Below are 19684 nucleotides of genomic sequence, written 5' to 3'. Positions count from 1 at the left end.
GCTATAAAAGCACTTTTACCCCTCGTCTTTCAACCCGCAAAACCGTCGATCTCTCTCCGCTTCCAAAAACCCTAATCCCGCCTTCCCTCGCCCGCCCCATCAAAACCCTACACGATCCTCTCCCCTCATCAACGCCGATCGGACGCTGACGGCGCACCTCGATCGCTGGCTGCGTTCTTGTAGTGTCCGATTGATTTACCTCGAATTTATACGACGATGGACAGCACAGCCGCGCCGGCGGAGGAGGCCGGTGTCGATGCCGGAAAGGAAACAGCGACCACGAACGACGCTACTAAGCCTGACGCGGAGGCCGGTGTCTATGTCGTGAAGGAAACTGCACATGGTCCGGTGCAGCCCCCACCAGACACGGGGCGGACACCGTGGAGTAAAACGGCGACAGCGGCGGCGGCGGCGGCGGCGGAGGATGGTGGAAAGAAGGGTGATCTGGTGATGGGCCCGGAGTCGTGGCCCGCGCTCGGGGATGTCTGGACCAAAGGTTCGCCCAATCGTGCGGCGGCCAAGGTTTCTTCTCCTGCTCTATCGCCACCGATGGCAGTGCAGAACGCCGGTCAAGTTAGAGGGAATGTGCTGCCTCCACCACCCTTTCCTTTTGTTCAGGTCAGTCTTTTGTCCTTCTCCGCGATGTAATGTGGTAGATCTTGTGAATTTCCAGCGGGTGCATGAGTCTTAGTTTTGCTCCCCTCGAGAACTCTCGATCTTCATTTATTGGTTCGATATATTTACTTAGAATGGAATCCACTTGGTTGGAGATCACGGGTTAAAATTACGATCTTTAACTAGTCAAAGGGATAAATTTGTTTAGTGCAATGGCTTACCTAATAGAATAGGATATTCTATCAAAATAGAACTATCTTATATCAATCCAAAAGATAGATGTCCTTTGTTTTCAATATGTCCTAAACCCAAACAAAAACGATACAAGGAATCACCTAACCACCAAATGTTGCCCTATGTTAAATGGTCCCTGCAAGTTATGTAAGTGATTGGGGGAATGAAGACCTGTTTCGTGCTAATCTATCTAAAACAGTCATCTTATCAGAATACTTTATAATTGACCGTGTGAATTACAATATCTTATATCCCAATTAAATCATACACACATCTTTGTTAGTCAAATCAGAACCTATTATTCTGCCCAACAAAATTAGCTCATTAAAAACTATAGTGATTGCAACGACTGTTCTATTTTGTTTGTTAAAAAGTGATGATTCTTGTAATTACATTTACATATGTCTTGGTCTAAGTTACGGCTGGCATCAGCCCGTTGGTAGAATCATCATTTCTGCTGGTACAATTGTATGTTTTCTTCAGTTTTTTGGCAAGATATATTTATTTTTAGCTTATATTTGAAAAATATATGAAGTGTGCAATGGATTTACGAAGTTTGCTATATTATTTGTTATGTTTATTGTCTGTGATCTTATTTTGTGATTATTCTTTTGTCAGTATATGATGTTATGTCTGTGCTTATTCTACTTATATTTTCAGGGATCAATAGACATGCACAAATCTGATGGATTTAGAACTAACAATTCTTCCAAGCATCACTCGTCGAATCCTCACAAACATGGGCCCAGACATAATGCACCAGTCAATAGTGGACAACCTTTTACTGTACCCTTTGCATGCCATCAGCAACCAGTGTTGTATCCTTCTCTCCAACCTTCAAACCTGATGAACGATTATGGCTATTACACATGCAGTGCGCAATTTCCTAATTGCCAGCTGCCTGAATCCAATATGCCTGTTGTCCCATCCAGTCAAGCTGGAGGAAATTATGGAAACAGAAATTTCCAACCACCTCCACAAGGAGTTCCATATAATTGGCCTCCCAATTGTGGATACGGTGGTACAGCATACAACATTCCTGCACCTCCCAACAACTTTAATCCAACTTGGTGCAACCAATGGGCTGTGAGGGGCTGTGAAAATGGACCAAGAACTCCTGTGCCAAGAACTACTATTAGTTCAGTTCCACAGTTTTATGGTCCTCCCTCTGGATTCGTCTATGGACCTAGTATTCCCGGTAATTACTCACGCAATTTTTTTTTTTACCGTAATCATCTTTCCTTAACTAATATATGCTGCTCAAAATCAGGTGGTCCTCCTCCTCCTCCTCCTCTCATGCATTCTCTTTCTGCTCCCCGTCCAGAAAAGCTGCAGGTTCCTTGTTTTTATCCACATGCTCCTCGCTATTCCAATCAGACAGCAGATATGAAGGTCTTGAGGGCTAATTTAGTCAAGCAAATTGAATACTATTTCAGGTTAGTCTGGATGCATACTTCATGTTGTTCTTTGGTCAAGTATAATTCTTCTATCACATGAATGGTTCTCGGAGTTTCTAAACAAAATTTACAAGTTAGAAGGATTATCTGTCTGGAATATTTATAATGAGCCCTTTGCATTTGTGCAACTAATTCTATCTTCATGTTGGGCAATTTCATGAATTTGTATTTGTTTGATCTTTTTTAGTCATCAAAGTGGTACAAATAGGTTTATTTTAAGCAAGGTATCTTTTTTTAATTTCCCTTTTCTCTTGTGTTATTGCTCTAATCATAATTTCCTTTTGCAGTAACGGAAACCTGCAAACTGACCAATATTTAATATCATTAATGGATGAGCAGGGATGGGTGTCTATATCTGAAATTGCAACATTTAGGAGGGTAAGCTTTTTTCTTGTTGTTAAAATCTTCTGTACTAGATTATAGGAATGCAGTTTGTGTGGCAAAATAGACATGCATTTTATATAAGTGCATTCCACCACATCAGGCCTACAAGAGACCATGTCACCCCTGACATTTTGTAGTTATACCACCTAAATATCATTTTCCTGCATTTTCTTGCTACTAACTAAAAGATGATCCTACAGGTTAAAAAAATGACAAGTGATATATCCTTAATTTTGGATGCATTGCGAAGCTCACATTTGATAGAAGTCCAGGTTACACTAATTCCTTTATACTTTCTGGAAATCTTTTTTTTTTTGTTTACAATTGTTTTTTATCATGTGATTTGAATGGGACATGTTGGTAAAAAAGTTTATGCCTTCGTGTATCTTTTAGGTCCTCATTCTTATTTTAATTTGCAGGGTAACCAAATAAGGACGCGTAGTGATTGGTCTAAGTGGGTTCCTGCTTCACGTCAGCCTGTAGTTTCGGCACAATCTCAGTCTATTGGCAACCAACCTCCCGTCAGGGTGGAGAATAGTGACAACAATGAAACTAATGTTATTTGTATTTCTCATGAGAATAGTTCAGCAAATTCAAATCCAACAGATGATTGTTCTGAGACAGAAATTAATAATTGTTCAGAATGCAGTCTTGATAATTTGCTCATTAGTGATGGAACTATAATACACAATGGAGATGACATGAGCAACAGCAAGAAGGTAGAATCTGGAAAGTTCTCAGAGGATGGACAAAGAGATTCCTGTGGTGGCTGTAACTGTACACCTGTTAGTCACTCCATTGGCACCTATGTTGATATCAGGACTAACTTTGGTGATTCTGGTATCTCTAAAATGTCAGTGGAGGAAGCCAAACTATCCATTAGTGATGCTAAAGTTGAGAAGATAGCTAATCCAACAAGCATGAGATCTGGCATACAAGCTTCAGATTTTGGTAATGGTTTTCTTGATGAATCTCTAAGCTTAAATGGACAAAGTACCTTTATGCTTGATGAAGAACTGGAACTAGAGCAGACAACAAATGAGACAGAACATCTTTCATTAAATAATAGGTGATAAGGGTTTTCTTTCCTGTCAGCATTCCCTTTAATTTTGTGCCTGAATTATGCTTCAATTTTGCCTGTATGTAAAAAATTTGCTTTTGCTTTATCTTATATGTCTATTTGGCCTGAATGCACATCATTTTATGGAAATGGCGAGGACTTGTCCAGGGACACATTTAAAACTAATGTGTTCATGATTATATAAATTTATCAACTACCTTTATAATCAAGGACTTATATTATGTATAATAAACTTAGATTCAGGTAATTGTGTTGGAGAATAAGAAAATTTGTACTGGTAACCTGTTTGCCTTGACTAATTTATCAAATTAATGGGTTTAACCAATTTTCTGTTAACTGGAAGCCAGATTAGCTGGCCTACAACTAGTTTAGGGAAGTTTCTTAAACTTTGTTTGCTGTATGCCAGTTGGAACAGGGTCTAAAAGCTCAGACCAATATGTGCCACCTGTACCAGGTGGTATTATACGGTAAAAAAATTCTAGGTATGAATAGCTTCCTCATGCTTCACACTCTCACCAACATGAGCACAATACTTTTGGATGTTTAAAGAAACTTAATCCCGTGGTTTTACAGCCTTGTGCAGTCTGTGCCATTGCTAGCCCGGCTTCTCTGTTTATAGATAGAAAATATTTTATCTTTTTGGGCTTCACTAATGAGTGCTGGAGGAGATTTGGCCCATCAAATGAAATAATACAGGATGGATTTCAAGGATTTATTTATTAAATAATATGTTTTGGGTACTACACAAACTTACATAGTGGTCCTCACCTTGGGATTTAGTCTCAATCTCACAACCTGTTATGATCGGATGATTGGTTACTGATCCAAGATATTTTAACTCAAGTTAGTATTAGCAAATTCATCCAGCCTTATAAACCAACTCAAATTTCCTCTCACAACCTATATAGGATTAAACTGGGGTTTCACTGTATTCTACTTAATACAGTATAGTCGATGAACATTAAAAACTGTTCTTGACTTCTGATTGTAGCTAGTGTTATATATACATTTGCTGCTTTGGTTTGGTTAAAAGAAGTCTTGTCTTTCTGAATTTAAACCATAATTGCCTATTATAGTTCTCTAAGATTCAAGTTTGGCTGGTTATACTGGATAATGATTATCCTTAGTTCAAGCCTCACCAAATATAGTAGTGTTTACTTGTGAAAGCCTTTTTTTGTCTAAACTTGCCTGGACTAAGAATTTAGTAGGCTATCACTGGCTTTAGAACATTGATGGTGATCGGTTGTAAATTATATATAATCTTCCATCCTAGCTCTCATTTTTTGGATTGTGCTTCAATGTTGACCTGCAAAGATACCTAGTTGCATGCTTACACTGAGTCCTTGATTTGTTAGGGAAAATCCAAATGAGCAAATCCATCTTTGTGGGTGTTTTATAACTGAAACACCATAAGTTGTTAGCTTGTAAATTATAGGCATTCTTTGAGTTTAAGAATTCTTTAATTTTTTTTCTTTAGTATCTTGGGGCTTCTAAATAGCAGCAAAGGATCGATGAAAATTTATTATATCTATTTGTTAGCCATGGTTTATGTAAATGCTGTTCTTCAATTAGTAACACTTTTACATTGGATTTATGTTTTATTTTCTCTCCAAATTATGCAATCTTCAACAGCGTTGACGATGAAGAGGATGAAGTAAATGTTAATGACCAAGATGTGCACAGACTCGTAATTGTCACACAAGTAAGATCGCAATTTTTTTTTGTCGCATTTCCTCTATTTTCAAGGCTGTTTAACATTTCCACTTATATGTTTTTAATGATACATCAAACCTTCTTGAAGTGGGCTAAAAGTTCATATAGTTAATAACCAAATATTTATGTTTGAATATTTATGAGTACTTAGTAGATTGACTATGTCAGTTTGTTTAAATTACCTGTATATTCTCCTTGCTGAGATTTCTGTATATTTATTTTTCTTCAATTGATAGTTATTTTTTTTAAAATATGTCTAAGATATGTATGCTTTAAAATCTTTTTTATCAGATCAGATTCCTGAAATTACAGATGACTGGAAACCATAACACATGAAGTTTCAGATGCTAATTCAGTGTATCAAGTAGGATAAATTTTGGATAATAATTCTGTACATCTCCTGTTGGAGTGGCATGGTTTGTTGGTTTCATACAGTAAAGTGCAGTGTAGCACTAAAAAAGTAAATGTAAATTAGTTGGAAGTATCAGTATACTTTTATAAGATAATATATTTATCACATACCAGTCAGGCAGTCAAACCAATAAAATACAGTACGTATCCTTGGATACCGGGATCCACGTTTTGTAGGAGGTAATTCTGTGAATTGTCTGATCAGTATTTACATGCTCAGTGGTGAGATTGGCAAAGCATAGTTGTTTGTATTTAGTAGTATTTAAAAGCATGATTGTATTGATGTAGTACTTGATTCTTTTATTGGTTTGCTTGTACATCCAATCAGTTTAAATTTAAAAGCGCTTATCAGTCAAATAATACTTCTCTATTGGTATGTGCATATAAATGCATCAATTGTTTTATATTTAGGATTTGGTCAGATATAAAATTAATTTGTAGCAAGCAATACAGGTAGAGGCATGGAAAAAGGAGTTTTCTCCTTCTTTAAAAATAAAAATAAGTTTTTCCTTAGCTTCTTTTGATGCCTGTGTTGTTACTTTTTTATCTATATCTCACACTTACATCCTTCTGTCCATGAATTTTCTTGTTTTTGATGAATATTTTGGTTGCAGAATTTATTCCAGTAATACCCCACTAAGGAGGACACACCTTCACATTTTTATGTTGGCATTTTATAAAAATAAACAAAGTTGTATTTAACATCTTTTTTTGTTACAATCTTTCTTTTGAAAAGATTTGCAAGTAGTGTATTGTGATATTATGTCCGATCAGGTTAGCTTGAAACCTGGTGTTTAAGAAATTTGCTTACCTAAGGCATACTGACATACCAAATAGGCAAGTATTTGTGTCTGGATTTATATATGTCAGATTAACAGGTTTGTACTCAAACATTTACGGAAATTATCATTTCACTTTTCCAATCTGGTAATATTTACTTGCTGATTATATGGGATCCTATTCAAACAAGATCAATTACATGATGGTGAAAGTTTGGGTCTTTCTATATGGGGCTGAAACCTACTTATAAATGTTGGTGTCATTTTGTCAATAACTGTATCAGAATAAATTCTTTTTCTTCTTCTGATACACATCATGATATTTAACGTGCAAGAAATTCAAAATTCTGTTTCTACTGATCATTTTATAATATAATGCACTAAATCATACTTTGTTAGTATGAGAATGTCCTTGTGATTGGCTCAGTGAGAAAAGTTTGTGACCACTAGTACATTAGACTGTTTAATCTGTTCCATAGTTTTTTTTTTCTTTTGTTTCTTCTCCTTCTAGGCCGACTTAAGGTCTTCCAGAACCAAATTGCACTATGAAACTTCTAGTGATGACTATAGTTAATATTTTGTTCTTTTAATTCCAAATGGTAGTATTATGATGGAATCTTTGAAAATAAATCATTTGGGTTTTACTGATATTACTGGAACCAAGTAATTATGATGCAGGTAAAGCCAAATCTTTTAAACTTTCTTGATGGTACTTGCAGTATGATGTAAGTCCATTTTTAAATGTTATGTTTCATCCTTGAAATTTTTACCCTTTTGATTTATGATATCATATGTTCTTTTGGCAATTGTTTTCATACCAATCCACTATTTTAGTGTCTTGTAAGCTTACTGAAGATTTTCTATTACATCCATGACTACTTTGGATAGTGTGGTTTTCTTGCATTGAAGTTTCACAGTTCAGTTGTCAATGATTGCATCATGACTACTTTGGATAGGCGTGGTTTTCTTGCATTGAAGTTTCACAGTTCAGTTGTCAATGATTGCATACTTAAAAGGTTGTACTGCTAATAAAAGTTCCTCGCTATTGATGGACTTTTGCATTTTGGATAAACCCATTCAGGATATTATGGATGACAAAGACGATAGAACTGGTTCAGGGCGACAGGAGACAATATCAATTGAACTTGCATCTGCTATCAACGATGGGCTTTTTTTCTATGAGCAGGTAATGGCTTGTTGCTCTTTTGTGTGATAGTTGAAGACTTGAAGCAGTAATTTAGCTTTAGCCAATGGTTGGTTGTCTCTCTCTCTCTCTCTCTCTCTCTCTCTCTCTCTCTCTCTTCTCATTATTTTGTTTATGAGCTAGTCCTAAACCATCTGAGTTTGGTATGGATATTTGTCCTTTCTTGGTTTAAGTGTGAATACAGTTTCCACATCTAAGTTCTCTGGCACAAATGCATAATTACCTTTGTGCTGTGTAACTAGCAGGAGTTGTGTGCCCAGCAATCCAGTAACCAAAGGAATAGGGTCAGGACAGAGATCAAATCTGGGGATTCTAAAGCTACAATTAATGCAACCTCATCTTTGGATTTGAAAGCCAACATAGATATTGGAAATAATGCCTCTGAAGAGCTTGGAGAAGCCAATTCTAGAAAGCGGCAAAGCAAATCGCATTCCCTGCGTAAACAGCGTCTTTTTCCAAGTAATTTTAGAAATTATGGCAGTGGACGAAATCATCATGGGATTGTGTCGGAAAGCCCACCAAGCAACTCTGTTGGCTTTTTCTTTGGTTCAACGCCACCAGAAAATACCAGGTTAGTATTGCTAGGTAGTCTCTCTTTATATGATAAAGCTAGCCTTTTCTATTGTATTATTGATTTGTCTTTTAATTTTCACATTTTCCAGTCTAATGTCGCCAAAGTTGAGTTGTTCTCCACATGGTATTCTTTCTGGGAGCCCGCCTGTGGGGTCGATGCCAAAATCTTTCCCACCATTTCAGCATCCAAGTCATCGGCTTTTAGAAGAAAATCAATTTAAGCAGCAAAAGTATATGACTTTTTGTTGGACTGTATGCTTTATCATTACGATCAACATTTGTGTCAGTTTAGCGATTTTGTGATTTTCTCATTAATATTTTTTTGTTGTTGAAGGTATCTGAAGTTCCACAAGCGTTGCCTTTATAATCGAAGGAGATTAGGAATTGGTTGCAGTGAGGTAGGTTCCAATTGTTATTATTTTTGTCCTAGACATTCATCATGAACATGTGGTTTCAAAAAATGGACCTTTGATGGATAAACACTGGTGGTGACGTTATACGCCGGTGGCATATGTCAATTTTTATTACTATACTGACCTTATTGTGGCTTATAGGGGTAGTTAATGTGAGTGATTAATAGATTCAAGTTGTTATGTTCTTGATTTTTTTTGTGATTATCTTAATGTTCCTGGTCGCTTGTGCAATGCATGTGCATGTTTGAATTCTGGAAATTTTTTGTTGGATGACTTTTCTCATCATCTATGGTGAAAAACGAACTTATGTTTCACCATTTCTTCTGTTTCCTAAAATTGTTTTGGTCTTTTATCAAGGCACACATTTTGTCTTCATTCTTTATTCCGAGTATTTGTTGATTTATATGCAGGAAATGATGACTCTTTATCGATTTTGGTCATATTTCCTTAGAAATATGTTCAACGAAGCTATGTATGATGAATTTTGCAAGCTAGCAATGGAAGATGCGGCTGCTGAATATAATTATGGATTAGAATGCCTTTTCAGATTTTACAGGTATTGCAGAGTATTATATTTAGTGCATGTTGGAACATCAAGAAGAGCTCTGGATTTTAACTATTAGTTTATTGAAACCATTGTTCTGCTTGTCCCATTATATTCTTTATTCTTTTGCAGTTATGGATTGGAGAAACACTTTAGAGAAGATCTTTATGATGATTTTGAACAACTTACGATTGACTTTTACAAAAAAGGCAATATCTATGGACTTGAAAAGTACTGGTAATATGCCCGATACTGCTAATCTTTAGTTTGTTTTTTGTAGGTGCTAATATTTGGTTATTAATTCTTTCTATTGATGTGTTAGTGTTAGGATTTGATGTGTGAACATGTATCTTGCCCTGTCTCGTCTTTTGAACTAATGATATTTCAAGCTAGCAGCATGGAAAATTTGCGAAAAAAATTACAAACTTTTGATTGGTTTTCTGACTGTAAATGAGGAGCTAGTGAGAAATATGTGCTCCTAATTTTCGGACACTAGCAGCCTACCATGCCAACATAGATCTCAACATGAGAACTTTGTGATAATTTGCTTGATCTTAATTCCCCATATATTTTATATTCTATATTTCTTCTGCTGTATGAAAAGCTTTCTTCTTGCTCTGATATAAGAAAAAAATACACACTCTCTCTCTCTCTCTCTCTCTCTCTCTCTCTCTCTCTCTCTCTCTATTTACATTGAATATGGTAGGTTGTCATGCGCAGTCCATTTTGTTTATGCATTATACATGTACAAATGGAAAAAATGTAGTCGGATGAATGTGGTTTTTGCAGGCTTTTAACTTTGTCTAAATATGTTTAGCCACAATGTGAGATCTGTACATTGCCTGGTTTTCTTAGTTGCAAATTCATTAGAATTTTGGTTATTATTTGCACAGAATGATTATGAAGAATAACTAGTTAATATATCCGAAGCTCATTAGTTTTCTTTGATACATTACTAATTGCTGAATTTGTTCATATACCAGGGCATTTCACCACTTTAGAGAAGAGCGGGGCGAGACCGAGCCCATAAGGAAGCACCCTGAGTTGGAGAGGCTTCTTCGAGAGAAGTATCACAGCCTCGACGACTTCAGGTCCGAGGAGAAGGCAGAGAAGGCTTCCAAAGAAGAGTAGCAACAGCAGCATTCTGAAGCCACACACACCATTGATGGTCTTGCTGTGGTTTATGCCTGCTGCTTAACCGTGCACAACACCTTGGGAGTCTAGTCTTTAGTTTAGGGGCTGATGATACCAAAAGGTTTGGATGATAGGGGATTTGTTCATTCTTACATACGGAGATTTTTTAGATCCTTGCCAGTTTTAGAAGTAGGCTGGGTCGAAAATTATTGTCTCTCCATCCCTCATTTGTACATAAGGAATACAATAAAAACTGTATCGAGAAACCGACGAATAAGAGATACTACCACTTTACAAGACATCCCACCCATTATGTCGGTCTATAGTTCTGTAATGTATGCCTATTGGATTTCACCTTTTTGTTTGTTGATGTTGTGCTCTCTCTTATAATAATACTCTGACACGGGTTTCTGACTCCCACCACACAACTGATTCGAGATCAAGAAAGAAGAGAAATGATTCAAATAATCACCGGACAAATACAGAACAAATTATTATTATTATACTTTATGGTCTGTTCATTACTCTCTCTCTCTCTCTCTTTCTTTCTGCCTGTCTCGTATCGTATGCCCATTCTACCTTTAATTTACATTGGTAGTTGTGATAAACTGTTACCTGCCTATTCGATGCTGTCATGTGGCCACCGCAGTCCAGTAACTCGTGAAGCAAAGGCTGGTGGGCGTGCCGATGATCCGCGCCCACTCCCATCCCGCTCCCCCTTCCGACCTCCGCAGTTCTGCTAGCTGCGCATCCAGCGCTGATATCGTCAGAGTTGCAACACCATGTTTTGATGTGTTCAGATACGTAATCGTAACTCTAATTGTTCATTGTTTTCAGTTTGGTTGGCAATCTTGATATCTCTGCTTCTCTTCTGAGTTTGGTGTTTATGTTGACATCAGTTTTAAAGAGAAATAGGGTTGCAATTGCTTGCCCTTTATCATCTCTGCATTTCTTTTGTTATGTTCATCGAATGCTACTATTGATATGAATTGATAACACCAACTTTTCCTCGATTCTCGTTACATTTTGTTCTTCATTTCCGATATCTGCTTGCATTTTGCATTTGATGCATTGTTCACTCTGATTTTCCCACTTGTATTCGCTATTCAGGATATCATGTATCTTAAATCTAGTGATTATTTTGACATCAATCGAAAGAAACAGGTTTAGAATTGCTTACCCTCCCATCCTGCAACTCGAAAATGACCGAATCTTCTGAAAACGGCGTAGGTCTTACTGCTGCCACCTGCAAATCGTCAAATACCGTGTCGGGTTAGTGGTGAGAGAGAATGATGCCGTAGTAAGTATTGATTGTGGTGGTGTTGTTTTCCTCTTAACCTTTTCGTTGCAGTTTCTGCTGTAACCATCCGGGTAACGGGCCTCATTCTTGTAGCTGGCCACATTGTCGTCGGTGGCACACTTCTTGTTCCCTTTTATCCTTTGATCTTCTATTGATGAAGGCTCAGAATGTGGGAACCCATGGCATGTCCATTTCCAAGTCCTTTGATCCCAATGCCTTCTGTAAACCTGGCCATCCGATCCGATCACAAATAATTGAGTGTCGTCGAAGCATGGACCTGGTGCACCAACAAGCAACACGTCTCGGTATGGTGTTCCATGCTCCACCCATTCCCATCCATCTAGTGAGTCCCAGTGGTACTCCACCAAGCCTCCATTATCTGAGATCATGAATATTGAGCCAGCTAATGAGAGTACAGAGGGTCTAATTGCAGTTCCAGGGGACCTCGAGAGGACCAAATGAGGGGATTGGTAGTGTTTGTGCCACAATTCAGTGATTCTGTTATACTGATACAAACGGCCATTTTGCCCAACAACGAAGATGATGTTCTTTCTGTGGACTTCCTGATCCACGATAAATGCAATTTTTGTATCTGGAGGACTGCGGCAGTCTTTCCACTGAAATTTTCGTAGTGCTACCTGAAAAAAAAGTTTTAAATAGATTATATCCATACAAAAACTATAAAATTAAATAATTAACACGACAAGATGTGGCATGTGTCGATACATGACAGTATGTCTTGATTGAATAGACATTATCGTTGGAAAGAATATTGTGGGCGTGGCAGAGCTATTATCCTCGTTACTTCACAATAAGAAATACCAACTGATGATAGCTATCACAGATTTGTACTTTGTACCTGATTAAATCAGTTTCTTTTAAGCAAAAGTCTTGGTTTCTGCTAAAATTTGTACACAATGGAACATTACTATTTTGGCAAGAATCTATGTATTATTTATCTGTAAGTTCTCTCGCAAATGATCATTTTCAAATATTAATGCAACAAATATGTTCAAAAAGCAGAGCATATCTAACAAGCTGCATATCTCAAGGGCAGACGCAATCATTGAGCTCTCAATACGATTAATATTACTTCTTGAAGTAGGAACTAATAATTTTGTAAAGCTCCGTTATATGGTAATTGTATATGATTGCTATTTATCATATGCAAAAGTGGCTAGCAATCAATCAATAGGTGTGTGCTTTGTGTAGTTTTATCTTATGATGAACTTCGTAGATTTGTCAAAAAAATATTTTTGCGGTAACCACTGGCTGCCTGATTATGTTTATCATATTTCTATTGGAATGAAATCTAATTTCTGTTCCATTATTCATCTCTAGTGCATCATGTCATATGTGGGACTACTGGTGTTGATTTCCTATCTACTAGTGTTTGGTAACATTTCAATGATTTTTCAATTATAGAGATATCTAGTTTTACCGTAAACTGTAGCAGCCTTCCTTTCTTGTTAACAAAGAAGAGAGCATCTTCTGTTGTAACTCTGCGAGCTTTACCCATTACTCCGTCCCACGGGGGTCCTGTCACTACCTGTCTTCCCTTTTTCATGGCAGTACAGTTGATCCACAATAGTTCATTACCAATCCTTTCCCTGATTAGTAAATTCCCATTTACATCAACCAGAAACAAACTTCCATTGTAGCTTCCTAGTGCACCTCTTATGGCTGTTGAATGCTCATGCCTTAGCCATACCCAGACATTATCAGTGTATAGATATTCATAAGTCAAGCCATTGTCTGTTATGAGGAAAAATGATCTATCTGCATGCATCACTCGTATCCGGAAGTTGTTGCTAATGCTGCTTGTTAGAAAATTGTAGGACTCTGATGTGCCAGTTTCATGATTACTCATAGGTATATAATGTTGGTGTTCTTCAGCCTTTCGCCTTCTAGCAGGTGCAGTTGTGCTCAAGTCATTTGGTTCATAGTATGATATTACATCCTTTGTTCCTGTCATGCAATTTGATGGTCCACGTTCCTCAGTGCAGTATTCTGCATTCCATCCTTCAGTTTCTGGGGCATCTAAGACTGACCATTCATACCTATTTGAAGTTTTCCTTCTTAAATTACTCAGCTGAGTTGGACCAGATCCTTCACCTCCAAATCCAGGCAAATGCAACTCCCCTAGTCTGCCATCATCTAATGGGAAAATTAGTCTCCCACTTTGAATTTCTATCCCTTGTATTCCTCGTGCAACCTTTGCATTTTGTGGCTGCAGATGATTTATCCACATTCCTTGAACTTTATCCCAATCAGTGCCACCTTTTACCAGAAAAAAAAAAGTCGATCAACTTACTGATGGATGTAGCCTAAACTACTGCGTCATTGATTGGTACTCAGAAACATTTTAGGCAAAGTTGTACTGTAGCACACCAGCAAATTTAATCAATTTAACCCTATTATTGTTGTGAAAGTATACTAGGATGTTTAGACTAATAACAGTATATTTCTAAGTGATCCTCAAAAATAAATACTAGAGGTACTATTAGCTTGCTGCCATCATCGGTTTTCATAAATCAATATCTGAACTGAACTATGATGCCAATGACAAAAATACTGTATTGCATTTGAACATATAGTGTTCATCATGCTAACCGCGGTTGTGGTTTCCGATAGTTATCTCAATCTTTTAAGAGAATGTTAATTTAATAGAATATTTCTGAAGGGTATATTTTTAAATTAACTAAAGTATTATCTAATTTAGGGAATAAATTTGATTATTCTCAATCTGAAAAACATTGATGACTTCTTGTTGCTAGTGCACCGAATAACTTGGCAAAGGAATAGTATCAAAATTAGAGCAGAAATCAGAGACTACCTGGATTCTTGGGAAGCTGATACTCAAAAACATATCCTTTTGTTGTGGCAAAGAACAATGAAAATATCTTTTCATTTAGTTCACTTTGTTGAACAGCTGTAGTGGCACTCAATTGGTGTCCTTTGGGAGCTCCATGGACTGCCCACTTCCACTTTCTTTTGTGCAAGCGCCGCTCTACCAAAAAGCCATCCTGTGGATCTATTAGTTCCCTTGACCAATTAAACTTCCTAGGTTCGCTGTACATGGACTGATATCCTAAATGATCTGTATATTAGCAGTCATAAATTTGAACCATCAAGATGTAGGTGCTGAGTGTACTTATAAATAATGATTCTCATGAATATCTAGTTAATAGAAGAGTAAGATCAACTGGATATCTAGATATTTGCTTTGCCGCCTACTTAAGCTTTATAACTTTTGGTCACTATTTGTTAACTTTGGTGGAATCAGTTACACTTCCAGCATGAAGTTTATATTGAATCTAAAAGTTTGAAGAAAGCCAATTTGTACCTTAGTTAAGAGGAATAGAGATGATGAGTGAGCTCCTGCCAAGCCATGTAAAGTGCATCCTCTTGATGGTCTCAATGAAGATTGTTTGATGGATGGATCACTCCAAATATGTTTCTTCCACGATGGCTTTGATTTCTTGTCAAACTCATACAGATCTCCACTAGAGCTGCAGCACAATCTTAATCTTCAGAATGGCATGGAAGGGTATAAAAAGGATCTAGAATACTAGTGCTGTGTACCTACGTTCAGAAAGATCAATTTAAGAATGAAATTGCATGATTACATGGTTTTATAACAAAAAGAACCACATTCATATGTATCATAGTGCTTCTGATATTTTCTTTGATCATAAATATGACTCGTACTGCAAACAGCTCAGGTAGGCAACCATATGTGATGTGGTAAATGTAGAAACTTCTTGTTGTTTTCTATTGCTGAAGTACATCTTTTGTGACTGTTTTAATCCTGATCCTGAATATCTACAATCAGATTACATCATCTTACCTTATTGTGAAAACAATGCCTGGTCTAATAGCACCTGTGTCGGCTATGGCAGAATTGTCTCCTCCTGGTGGTCGACCATGATTTTCCCACCTATTCAAGTTCAGAGTTGTATGTGCACTTGTTAAAGTCATGTCACAGGTTCCGCACATCTAGTTCTTGAAGCAATTTGGTAGTAACACCAGAAGCAGCAAAAGTTAGGCAATGGCTTCCCTTACCTCAAAGGCTGAAACTCACTGATCTCTATCAATTCCCCAGTAACTGTGGTTAAATACAGCCTCCTGAAGTATAAAGCAAAGAAATGTCTGTCACTTTATCATTATTGCCAAGTTGGTGTTTCAAAATGAAAAAGGATCTTATGATTTCTCCGAAAGAAAATGTTTGACTATTCTTTTAAATCTGTACCGGATTACTCACTCTCCATCATAAGATACAACACCAGATTTGATCTGTATAACCATGCCTGGTTCTGCTTCTTCAATTCTTGTACTCTGTTCAGTTGTAAGCATAAATTCTGTCCAAATGGGCTGAGAATCCTCATTCAGTTGCAGCTGAAATATTTAGATCATGAGTAGATTAGATGGCTCAAAATATGCAACTCATTCTAAGCTTTCTAATCCACAAAATAAATAATCGTTCAGCAATTGAGTCTACTCTGTCATGAAAGGTTTACTTAGGCTTAGGGCATGTTAACAGTGCATATCATTGCTCTTTCTTTTTGACGAAATATTAGTCCCTGTTATAGTTGTTATGTGTTCATAGTTATAATAGAAAAGCTATCTGTTTGATGATAGAAAGGAGGGGTTTTAGTACTTCATGCTTTCTTATATAATCATTGAATTGCTACAGTATGGCTTTTGGAGTTAAGAAAGAGTGGTAGAAAATGTTTTATCCCCACCAAATTTATTAAGAATCCATTAGCAAAATGAAATTCTTGTTACTATGTTTTCCTCTTTACTCGAAAGTCTTCTCCTTCTAGGTTGTAGTAGTACTTTTTTGTCAGACTATATCCCCAGGAAGACCTAGGGGCCTAGATAAATAAGATATACAACATAAAGGAATTAGCTGCAGAAACAAAAGCAGAGCAATTATCTTTCTTATGTTTCTTCTGTCAAATTTGGAGAATATCCATAGCAATTACATGCAGAAAACAGTAGGTGAAATAGTTCAACCAAAAACAGTGTTCTACATATTACAAAAAGAAACATGCTGAGAATATCAAGGTTAGGTTCTGTGTGTCACAAGAATACCTGATAGAGCAGTCCTCCTTCCGATAGAGCGAGAATAGTCTGATTGATGATAAGAACTGAAACAGCTTGTCCAGTTGGATTTGGTAATTCATGAGGAGCAATTACCCACTTCACCCCATTCCAGAACCTCTCATATATCGATCCACTTTGCCCTGTCACCCAAACAGATGCCTCTGACATTCTAGTGAGAGAAATCCTCCACCTTAGGGGCAGAACAGGACCATAATCCTCTTTAGTTTCATCCCCATCGGTTATATTCTGTTGGTGTTTTAAAGCCGGAGTTTCATCATCTTTCTGATCCATGTTCTCTATAGATCCCACTTTGCTGCAGCTATCATTGATGCAGGACATCAGATCAAATGGCAGATTGATTTCCACCCAGGTGTTGCTTTGCTCCTCAAACTCCCAAAATTTATTGGTTTTCTGCGTGAACTTTGTTTCTGATTGTCTGCTGGGGGGGGTGGGGCACCATGAAGAAACAGAAGTCACAAAGCACAGTACCATCTGGGACATGATACATGTTGCAGAGAAGAGGAGACCGAGGGACAGACCAGACATCATCCAGCAACAACTCCAGCATCAGAAAGTCTGCCTTAGAAGCAAGAAGAGAATGAAACAGTGAATCCCTGCAACCATGTCATGCAGAGGAGCAACTGATAAGCCTTTTGTACCCCGTTGGCAAGGCTCGATAGCTCAGAGCAGAAATCTCTGGAGGGAGAAAGAACTTCTGTTTTCTTGGAAGCATCAGATGGGCCTCCTTGTACTTGCCCAACCAGAAGCAGAAAGTTAAAAGTCTTAGTAGTGGAGAAAGGATCTTATCATTAATGTATTAATAGATGAGCCTATATCAACTTTCATCCGGTGAAGGAAATAAAGACACCTAGATGGAGGCCTTGGTGGTTTGCTTTCTTTTTCATGGGTTCCTTGTCAACTCCTTTCTCACCCAACTAGGACAAGCATAATCAACAATATTTTTCTCAGCTGCATGATTGCTTTTTCTCCATTTTACATGTTTGATCTCATGGCAGGTGATATCTTGATCTATATCTTATCAACTCGTTCCAAATTTTCAGCAACTTCTGGTGGCTTAATTACATTATTTTGCATGACAGTGGTATTTTTAAGATAACAGTGATAGTTTGGCTGACTGATGACATATTTTGAGAAGCATTACTTGCTGCAGTTATTTATTCTTCAGAATATGGTAGTTGTCCTGCTTAAATAGCAGTCATAATCAGAACGCTGAAATCATAATCTATTACATTTTTGTTTGTGAAGTTCATGATGCCGTGTTGATTAATTTAGCTGCCTGCCACATGCTTCTAAGTTCTAACCACCACCTTGACTGCAGGATGAAAGTAACCCCATTGGGAGCTCACAAGCTGCCAGATTTGCTTTGGAAAATCATGATCTGGGTTGTAGAATGTAGCACTCAATCTGAGGTAAGCTGAATAGTTGCGGTGAATGATGGTCTGATAGGGTGTTGTTGATGCAAACTGATCGTCATATTGTCATCACGAGTTAACATTTCTTTAATATCTAGCTGGATTTTTTTTTTTTTTTTTTTTTTTGTTCCTTGATCCAATGCTTAAGTTAGCGACTGTTGATGGCAATTGTTTTGACATAAAATAGCATTTTATGTAATATCTTTCGGCAGCATACATGTAGCAAAATATGATAAATTAAGCAGATTATCAACTCAAGGGACCATGGAATTGATGCCTACAGTTCCTGGTCATTTATTTAATTTGATTGTAGTCCTTAGTTTAATCAAGCATCTTATCCTATGGTTCTTGTGCAACTTGCAGCCACTGACGTCCCTCCATGTGTTGTAGGGTTTGGCTGTATCGTATTTGTGACACATCCCAACAAAACCATGGATTTGGGACCCACCACTGGAATCTCAACCTTTGGTGGGGTCCTCAGAGGAATCTTCAGGAATGCCAAGTTTGAATCTGATGGAATCTCAGGTGATCATCACTGCTTGGCTTATGTCTAAACAATAAGAATATGCTCGTCTTTGGTCTTCAAGTTCAATCTTACCCAATATTATGCATCTCTTGGCTTTCGGCATATCTAATGGAAGATTTCATAACTTATGATAAATCAAAATTTATCTATCAATTTATCAGGTTTTAGGTGAAAAAGAAAAGGCTGTATATTCTCTTTTCTTTCTTTTTGTTCTGGATGGGTAAATATTGAGCTAGTTGATTGAAAGTGACTCTCACTCTACACATTAGGATTCCTTTTGCTTATCACCTAGTGATCATAAATGAACAAAGAAAGTCCACGATCCAAAGTTTACACTTCTGTTTATGTAAGCTTAGTTTATAAATTAAGAAGTTTCTTTTAATTAGAATCAACACTTTGATATATATATATATATATATATATATATATATATATATATATATATATATATATATATATATATATATATCTGAAGTTGAGGTCAACCAGATCATAAATGCATTGCATTATTTTTAATATTTCTTTGAGCATTGAGAACAGTAAAAAAGAGTACTGACTAGATTGATGTGTGTTTGATCACAGAAGAAGTTGACAGAATCTAGCCATTGATGGTCTCACAGAGATGTGATTTTTGTGCTGAAAGCAAGTGTTCAGCAGGAAGCAGGGAAGGAAAGCTTGCTCAACATGCACTTAGAACAGGTGATGCCTGAGACTGCAAGTGGCAGTCACTGCAGCCCAGAAAGGAGTGGAAGAGGATTAAAGTCTCTCGAGGTT

The 19684-nt window shown here is 37.2% G+C and overlaps 2 protein-coding genes across 2 annotated transcripts; one reads left to right on the top strand and one right to left on the bottom strand.

Annotated features, from left to right (window-relative positions):
• Nucleotides 1–20: 20 nt before the first annotated feature.
• On the top strand, nucleotides 21–10896 carry LOC135674762 (la-related protein 1A-like). The gene is made up of 14 exons (XM_065184906.1): nucleotides 21–618; nucleotides 1510–2047; nucleotides 2120–2285; nucleotides 2594–2684; nucleotides 2891–2962; nucleotides 3110–3759; nucleotides 5404–5473; nucleotides 7756–7860; nucleotides 8124–8449; nucleotides 8541–8681; nucleotides 8786–8849; nucleotides 9275–9420; nucleotides 9541–9645; nucleotides 10392–10896. Exons 1-14 carry the CDS (start codon nucleotides 217–219, stop codon nucleotides 10537–10539), a joined length of 3024 nt encoding a protein of 1007 aa, XP_065040978.1. The 5' UTR covers nucleotides 21–216; the 3' UTR covers nucleotides 10540–10896.
• A 126-nt stretch (nucleotides 10897–11022) lies between these two features.
• Nucleotides 11023–17738, bottom strand: LOC135674763 (uncharacterized). The gene is made up of 10 exons (XM_065184907.1): nucleotides 16940–17738; nucleotides 16107–16240; nucleotides 15908–15970; nucleotides 15693–15782; nucleotides 15189–15354; nucleotides 14679–14868; nucleotides 13284–14122; nucleotides 11881–12480; nucleotides 11723–11788; nucleotides 11023–11285 (listed from the first exon to the last, which is right to left on the bottom strand). The coding sequence occupies exons 1-10, from the start codon at nucleotides 17498–17500 to the stop codon at nucleotides 11175–11177; spliced, it is 2820 nt and encodes a 939-aa protein (XP_065040979.1). The 5' UTR covers nucleotides 17501–17738; the 3' UTR covers nucleotides 11023–11174.
• Nucleotides 17739–19684: the final 1946 nt, after the last annotated feature.

This window comes from Musa acuminata, chromosome BXJ1-5, assembly GCF_036884655.1.
Source record: "Musa acuminata AAA Group cultivar baxijiao chromosome BXJ1-5, Cavendish_Baxijiao_AAA, whole genome shotgun sequence".
In the NCBI taxonomy this organism is placed as follows: domain Eukaryota; kingdom Viridiplantae; phylum Streptophyta; class Magnoliopsida; order Zingiberales; family Musaceae; genus Musa; species Musa acuminata.
This window is presented reverse-complemented; position numbering and strand designations above follow the sequence as displayed.

Excerpts from the sequence above, each read along its gene's own strand:
- LOC135674762 (XM_065184906.1), top strand. The coding sequence starts at position 217 with ATGGACAGCACAGCCGCGCCGGCGGAGGAGGCCGGTGTCGATGCCGGA. Across the intron at positions 8,682-8,785 it reads AATCAATTTAAGCAGCAAAA|GTATCTGAAGTTCCACAAGC; the intron begins GTATATGACTTT and ends TTGTTGTTGAAG. Across the intron at positions 9,421-9,540 it reads TGCCTTTTCAGATTTTACAG|TTATGGATTGGAGAAACACT; the intron begins GTATTGCAGAGT and ends ATTCTTTTGCAG.
- LOC135674763 (XM_065184907.1), bottom strand. The coding sequence starts at position 17,500 with ATGATGTCTGGTCTGTCCCTCGGTCTCCTCTTCTCTGCAACATGTATC. Across the intron at positions 15,783-15,907 it reads AGTGAGTTTCAGCCTTTGAG|GTGGGAAAATCATGGTCGAC; the intron begins GTAAGGGAAGCC and ends GAACTTGAATAG. Across the intron at positions 11,789-11,880 it reads GCAGAAACTGCAACGAAAAG|GTGGCAGCAGTAAGACCTAC; the intron begins GTTAAGAGGAAA and ends GACGATTTGCAG.